At 44.8% G+C, this 7,744-nt stretch overlaps 1 protein-coding gene across 2 annotated transcripts in view; it reads left to right on the forward strand.

Moving 5' to 3' along the window:
• The window catches only part of LONRF3 (LON peptidase N-terminal domain and ring finger 3), a 32,315-nt gene extending 25,220 nt beyond the window's left edge, over positions 1 to 7,095 (forward strand). For both annotated transcript variants that reach the window (XM_061177917.1, XM_061177916.1), the window contains 4 exons: positions 1,535 to 1,693; positions 2,301 to 2,463; positions 3,476 to 3,625; positions 6,741 to 7,095. In XM_061177917.1, the coding sequence (XP_061033900.1) occupies positions 1,535 to 1,693; positions 2,301 to 2,463; positions 3,476 to 3,625; positions 6,741 to 6,896 (628 nt within the window). In that variant the 3' untranslated portion in view covers positions 6,897 to 7,095. The remainder of the gene's footprint in view (positions 1 to 1,534; positions 1,694 to 2,300; positions 2,464 to 3,475; positions 3,626 to 6,740) is intronic.
• Positions 7,096 to 7,744: the final 649 nt, after the last annotated feature.

Raw genomic sequence — 7,744 nt, forward strand, 5'->3', positions numbered from 1 at the left:
TAAGAACTTTGATATCAGCCAGACCTGGGCTTATGATGCAGTTTTGCCACAAAGTGAGTATACTTCATGACCCTATGCAAGTCACTTAACCTCTCTGCGCTTCAGTCTCCTCATCTGTAACTTGGGGATAATAATAGTCCTTGCCTCATGGACTTGTTACGAAGATCAAATGAGCTAGTGCATAGTAAGCACTTAATAAAAGCAATAGTAAGAATGCTGCTTGTTATTACGCTTCCTCTTCCATCACAGGTATTGTGAGAGGTAGAGAGTAGGGGTGGAGAAAGAAGTAAGGCTCCAAGCTCTCTGCCTGGCCGGAAGAACAACTCACTTAGCAGAAAAAGCAGGAGGAAATCACTAATTTCTGTCTCTCATACTGCTGACCCCCCCATCTCCCCATCCCTGGTGGAATTCTCACAGCATTCTGGGGGCAAAGTTCCCGATGGCAAAAGCTGTTCTGGTTTTATGCTCACCCTGTAGAGAACATTTCTAAACTGCCACCAGTTTATTTGTGCCTCTCACTTTGAATAACACACTGTGCTGGGGAGCCAGAAATGAAATCGTTCTTTGCTCATTAACAGATCTACTCAAGGCATCTTTATCTTTATTTCTGATTCTTAAGTTCACCTTGAGTCTCTCTGGGCCCTCTTCTCAAATATCATTTAATGTCTGATTAACAAACACTGGAATATACTAGGTGGATTTCTCTTTAAAGGAATCCTAAATTTAATCATTTTGAGATTTGGGCAAATGATCTTATATCTATTGGTAAGTTTATGTTCAGATGTCCCTGTATTGGATTTACTAGACAAATAAAAGAACAGTGATCCAGGAGGAGCTGGCCCGGTTGGTGGTTCCCCATCAGGCCATGTGTCTGAGTCTTCGTGGGCACATGTTGAGAGGCAGACTCGTAGGTGTCGATTTCAGAGCTACTGCACCAGTGTGTCTGGGGGGGTGCAGTGGCCTGTTGTCTGCATTTAAGGGCCTCCGGTGATTCTGATGCACAGGAGCGTTTGAGCATCACTGGGCTAGATTACTCTTGCCTCTCCACTGCTCCCTCCTCTTCCCAGCTGGGCCTGCCATGCACATCCTCTGGGGGCTTTGCAAATATGTGAGATGCTCACGGGCATCTTGCAGAGATTTTCCCACCATTCCTCTGGAGAGCTGGGTCCACGTTTACCCCCCTTCCCCATACTGCCAGCAAGACACCTGGAGAGATTGTTTAGAGTGGAGAGCATGAAAGAAAGAAAGAAAAATATGAGGTATAACTATCACCGACAATGTTACGGTACTAGAGAGCTTCATTACCCAAATTAGAATGTGTAGAATGTCAATTTTAATCGTAGCCCTTAGGCTAACCTGTGCACCAGATAATGGGATTCAGCCCACAGCACCAGATGCATTTTAGTATTTGTTATCAGCCTCAACTTGATGTCTCCTTGCCTTCCTGCGGGGGAACCACATGGTGAAATTTGACCAACCTTTCTGTGTTCTGCTTCAATGCTGTGAGATGCATGTCATTTGCTCTTCCTGACAGCTTAAATAAGAACGTGCCTATTTTCGTGTGTACCATGGCATATCCCACGGTTCCTTGTCCCCTGCACATCTTTGAGCCTTGTTACCGTCTGATGATTCGTAGATGCATTGAGACAGGCACACGACAGTTTGGCATGTGCCTTGGAGATCCTGTCAAAAGGTAAGTGAGGAGCTATGCAAGTAAAGGGAGGTTGGGTGGAAAGCGTTTTTTGTTTTACTTTGGGGCCTTCCCAGGAGCATTTGTAAGGATCAGGGTCCCTCTGGCCCCTAGTTTACAGTGTGAGAGGCTGCCTGTTTAAAGGAACCCCAGGATCAACCTTTTGTTAAACAGGTGGTATATACTCTAAAACGTGTTTTATAAGAGTGTGGTCCCTGGAGTCAAACTGCCTGGGTTCATATTCCGGCTCCATCCTTGGAGCAAGTTTGACTTCGGGCAAGTTACTGAACCTTCGGTGACTCAGTTTCCTTATCTGTAAAGTGGGTACAATAATAGTGCCTACCTCGTTGGGTTTGTTGGGAGGATTGGTGAGTTAATAATGCACGTAAAGTACTGAGCACAGTACAATAAATGGTAGCAGTTACACATTAAAATTTTTTCTCACACAGGCACTGCCTGTGGTGTTATTGCAGCTATAGACCCTGGGACAGGGAAGAAGGCAGAAGTCCCTCAGGGCACAACATGGGGTTATAGAAATGGGGGGAGGTGCGCAGGCCAGGGAAACAGCTCATCAAGAATTTACTTTCTTGAGTCCATTCCCAATAAACAGGTTTGCGGAATATGGCTGCATCCTAGAGATCAGAAATGTTCAGTTCTTTGCTGATGGCCGCTCAGTGGTCGACAGCATAGGCAAGAGGCGCTTCAAGGTCCTCCATCAGGGCCAGCGGGATGGTTACAACACAGCTGACATCGAATACATTGAAGACCAAAAGGTGAGGGTGGCCAGTGCCAAGAATCCTGAAGCCAAGCTAGCCCTGAAGCTTGGCAGACCAAGATGATTGCAAAAGGATTTCTGGGCATGGATGGGGGCCTTGGGATTTCTCACTGATTCGCTGCTGCCACACCGAATGCTGCCAGGTTCCTGTTCGATTGTGGAATGGCAGTGAGCGCGCCCCTTGTCTGGGCTTTCCCTGCTTAGTTGCTGATCTATATTCATGCATAAGAGGTGCCAAGCCAGACCAACCCTGGGGCCCATTCAGCACAGGAGTTAGGTCTCTGCCAGGGATACCAGGATCTGGAGCTGGATCTATACATATGTATTTTATTTTTTGATTTATTTATATTTTAAACCTTTTTCTTTTGAGATAATTGTAGATTCACATACACATGTCTATTTTTAAATGTGCAACCTGGCCAAGAGCCCTTACCAATAATCCATCATCCCATAACACAGAAAGATGACATGTCCAGTTAATCCTTGGTTTTCTGAACTAACGGGTAGAAGAAGAGGTAAATAATCCCATAAGCGTTTATATTTACATTCACTACATAGTACAAGATTAATAAACATTTGCTCAACGAATAAATGTATTTGACTTGGAAGATAAAGTTACGTACGGAGACACAGCCACTGCTCCCTCTCTTCCCAGGGAGCAGTGGGAAAGCAGATGTAAAAAATGAAAAGGAGAGAGGCATGAACAAGCACAACCTAGTTTAACAGCACGCCTCCACTCAGGCCAGTTAGCATCACTGGTTTTCTATATGTCTGGCTGTTTCAGCTCATTTACCCAGCTGAACCTTTCTCTGTCCTCCACGCTCAGCAATATTTACACACAGTCCATCATCTGGCTGAGGAGCCTTTCACACACTACACAGGAGAAAGCCAGAAGGGCGAGTCTTCCCGTAGGGTGACGGGATGGATGCTCAAATAGGCAGGTGTCAAAGGGGGCTCTAGGCGTGATGGAGAAGGTACAGAGTGCTTCACTTCCACTTTGATACTTTCAGGTTCAAGGAGAGGATTGTGCTGAGCTCATGGGATTACATAACTGTGTCTATGAGCAAGCGTCATCATGGTTTCATTCACTCAAATCATCTCTGAAGAATCGGATACTCAATCATTTTGGTCCAATGCCAGAGAAAGATGCTGATCCCCAGGTATATAAAAATGTCTCTTTGTAATCAGTCGCCCCCACCAGATGAGAGAGCCTAGGGTTTGTGATTAGATACGTGTGTGGTTTCCATCCAGCACATTTAGTGTAGAGAGGAAGATGGATCCAAATTGGTCTTGTTTGGCTGGGCAGTAGGCATCATGGGTAAGAACAAAAGGACCCCAAATCAGAATTGGAGTAACTAAAGTAAAGCAGTAGGAACTTGGATCCAAGGTAGGCTTTAAGAGATTAGTTAAGTGAGAGGATGGGAACACAGGCACCATCAACAGAAGAACCTTTAATGTGAGTCCAGATTCCCCCCACGATGATGTGTTAGGGTGACAAGATTCACAAAAGGCCAGGCTTAAGAGAAGGGTACCTAGGGAGCTGAGACCAAAGGCTGCCACTTCCTGGAGACTTCATAACTCTCTCCCTGATCGCTGCAGGAACAAGGAGTGAGGAGCTAGGGCCAGCCACCTTACAGGATTCCAACTGCAGGATCACAGAAACCTTTCACCCCCAGGTCCCTCCGTGCTTAGCCCTGCAGGTCTAGACCCTTGCCATTGTCCTCATCAGGGATGAACAAGTATTCCTGAGACAACTGACCCAATCCTTAAATTTACCCTTGGCTGAGTTATACTAGAAAAGAGTTCATTAGATTCTACTGGATCAGTCTATTTCCTGGAGGGACAGGTCCATTTGAGAGATCAAGCTGCAGATCTGAAGCTTTCCAGGAAAGTGGAGATAGTTAAGTTTCACCAAGCTTTGCTTGCCTGGTATAAATCAGGGAATACTCTCTCTAGGACAAGGCTGGAGATATCCTAGTCAAATATTTTCCCACCATCACCTTTCCACATTCTGACCTGGTTCCTACGTAATCGCCTCCATAACTTCCTTGATTCTTTCCCTGTACTCATTCCTGACTTTATCACAATAGTAAAATAGAATATGTATATTCTGACTTCCATGCCAAAAAACTGGTCCTACTTACCTCTCTAGCTGTGTGACCTCGGGTAAGTCCCTTCCCCTTTCTGACTTTTTCGCCCGTCTCTGAAATGAGGGAGGTAGACGAGGAGGTCTCTAAAGTCCCTTCTTCCTCTTGCGTTTTGAGGCTATAAAACACCAGTCTGTTCCCTAATGCGCTGCAGTGTCTTGTTTTCTCCGGGCCACAAAGGTGGCTCCTTTCCCCGCCCCCGTTCAAAGGCATCGTGAATGTTGGAGGGAGAAAGACCATTGCTTCCAGATGATCCAGCTCCTGGCTCTGGGCCACTGTGACTCAGGACTACGGCAGAGCTCTGAGAAAGCTCATGATCAAGTTGAATGTTCCCCTTCACCTTCTGGAAAGCATTCTCCCCTAGTCAGGCAGAAGATAGCGATCAGCAATGGTAACAGCATCTTCCACAAGAGAAAACACAGGTGCCACTGGGTGATTCTTAAGGGCTCAGTGACACAGAAAGCCGAAATCTTGGGTTTCATTTCATTTCTTATTAGGACTGTTGCTTTGGCAGCGCAGCAGCAGAAAAAATAAAACCCATCCAGTTTGATCCAGTCAATGCTGTAGCCCCAGTGGTCCCATTAATAAGAATGTTCTAAGCCTCCGCAGGAGGTTTCTTAGGAACCACCACATGTATTAACATCAGCTTAAACATCTTTGTTAATGATCCTGGGAAATACAGTTCAGGATATGTCAATCTAGCATTCAGAACTCATCCTAGGAGGGATAACACGTTACAGACTGCAGCGAGGGACAAAAAGAATCCAAATGGAGCTAGAGACACAGAGAAGCAAAGAGGCAGTGAAGGTTGGGGGAGAATCAGGTGACCAGTTTGGAAGCAAACAATCCCGCGTGTAGAATGTGGTTCTCTGCAGTCCTAAAGCCAACCTTCTGAGGGGTGTGGGCAGAAAGCTCATTTGGGGCTTAGTAGGAAATAAGTCACCAAGGTCTACAATGTGTACCTGGGACACTGCTGACAAACAGAATTTTGGTGCAGGATCACTGTAGGATAGGAAAGCTCTTTATTAGAGGAAACCTGGGATGGAATATATTTCTATGTGACTGTGTTTTCCAATTGGAATTTTTGCAAAGTGGGATTGTTGTGCTTTGGGGCTGTGAATCATAGGCTCTGGTTTTAGGGGAGAAGCTAGCCGTGGCCCCGTTTAGTGACCTGGCATATGTGGACTCTGTTGCCTTCAGCCAGAAACAGGGAAATGGAGGTAAGAGACATGCACAGCCTAAGGGGTCATGAGAACTGAAGACCCATATGCTCTATGCATCAGGCCAAAGGGCCTAAACAGAATCTAAGAGGTGGAAGAGGCTGAGTAGTTGTCTCTCGGTATCCATGGGGGATTGGTTCTAGGAGGCCCCATGGATACCAAAATCCCTTCTATAAAATTATGTAGTGCAATGAGTACAATCAGCCCTCTGCATCTGCAGGTTTCGTGTCTACAGATTCAACCAACCAATTTCGATCCATAGTTGGTTGAATCCATGGATATGGAGGGCCGACTGTAGTAGATAGTTCAGCTTGTAAAATCACACTGGCTAGAAGGTATGGTGTATTTTTTAGGAAATTGATGTGTTTGCTTTAACCACTACCAAAAATAACTGTAGCTTAAACTAGATAGTGTAAGTCGTAGAGATGGAGGGCTAGGGCAGCCCTGTTCCGTGAGATCATTCAGACCCAGGCTCCTTCCTGACAAAGCTCTACCATCCTTTGAATGTTGCCCTCATCCTCCTGATTGAAGAAGTCTGATCATCAGCATGTCTGTGTTCTAGCTAGGGGAAGGGGAGAGAAAGAGGAAAGTGAGGGCGCATGGCCCTTTCTCAGAGCATGGCCCAGAAGTTACACTTATCACTGCCCTTTACATCTCCTTAGCCAGGACTTTGTCTTATGGCCTCACCTAGCTGCAAGGGAGGCTGACAAATGTAGCCTTCCCACCCCCACTCCCTGGGTGGCTGTATGCCCAGCTAAGATAAAGGGAAATAGAGATGGGGGGTAATTAGCAATCCCTGCCACACACAGAAGCAGTTCCACCTGGGGTGTTTCCTGGCAACTTTGGAAGCCTACAGGCTAGGATCACTTCTGCAGGAATAAGATGAACCCATTGCATTTCTCTTGCAGATCAACCCCAATGGCCCGGCCTGGTGCTGGTGGACATTAGCGGTTCTTCCATTGGAAAGCCGAGCTCAGCTCCCGTTCCTAGCAATGAGGTCCCTAAAGGATAGACTGAACGGTATTCGGCGAGTCCTGGCCTTTATATCCCGAAACCAAAACTAGTGAGTGGATTGCTGAAAAGGAGCTCCCATGCTCCCCTCACCACCGTGGGGGAGTCGTCTTGTAAATATACCTAATTGCAATAACATCTTAGAAGGAAGTATCAAACAGAGGCATTGTCCTGCTATTGATCAGAAAGAAATTAAGTAGAAAGACCAAAAGAATGTGATCTGTTTGAAACTTTCTTTCTTAAGATGCTTCTTGACATGCTGCACAACTACATGCACAGCAGAGGTTGTTTAAGAGCCCAGAAGAAAAAAAAATTTTTTTGATTTTGACATAAAATTTTCTCAAAGTTTAAAGTGGTTTTGCTTTAATTTTCTGTCTTTCATAGATGAATGACTGTGTGGTTGAAATGTGATGCCCAGTTACTAATCATGTTGCTGCATTATTTCACTGACTTTTGAGGTGTCATTCCAAATGGTTCATATTTTATATAGCATTGTGTAAAATAATGTTTATACTTCCTTCTGTTTTAATAATTTATTTTTTGCACTACCGTATCTTTTTTTTCTACATGTATGTTTGTAACTATTTAAGTGTGCATTACTGAAAAATACTGCTTTATTTATTGATGTGGTTTACCATGTACCTAGGGGGAAGTAACAATACTAGAAATGTACAATTTTTGCTTTAACAGTTTTTGCTACATTTGATCCCAGTTCTTGAACCATTTTTGTATCTATCCAATTGGATGCTTAAAGGAAGTTCAGAATCATGCCAAGATCATCTATCCTTACAAATTCTATTTTGCTTTCAATTTGAATCCAACAATATAAAATACTTAAGGGATTTGGCATAGGTTGTGGAATAAGCCAGGGTACAATAAAAGTAATCCATTTTCTATGTGT

The sequence above is a fragment of the Eubalaena glacialis genome, chromosome X (assembly GCF_028564815.1).
Source record: "Eubalaena glacialis isolate mEubGla1 chromosome X, mEubGla1.1.hap2.+ XY, whole genome shotgun sequence".
NCBI classification, from domain to species: Eukaryota; Metazoa; Chordata; class Mammalia; order Artiodactyla; family Balaenidae; genus Eubalaena; species Eubalaena glacialis.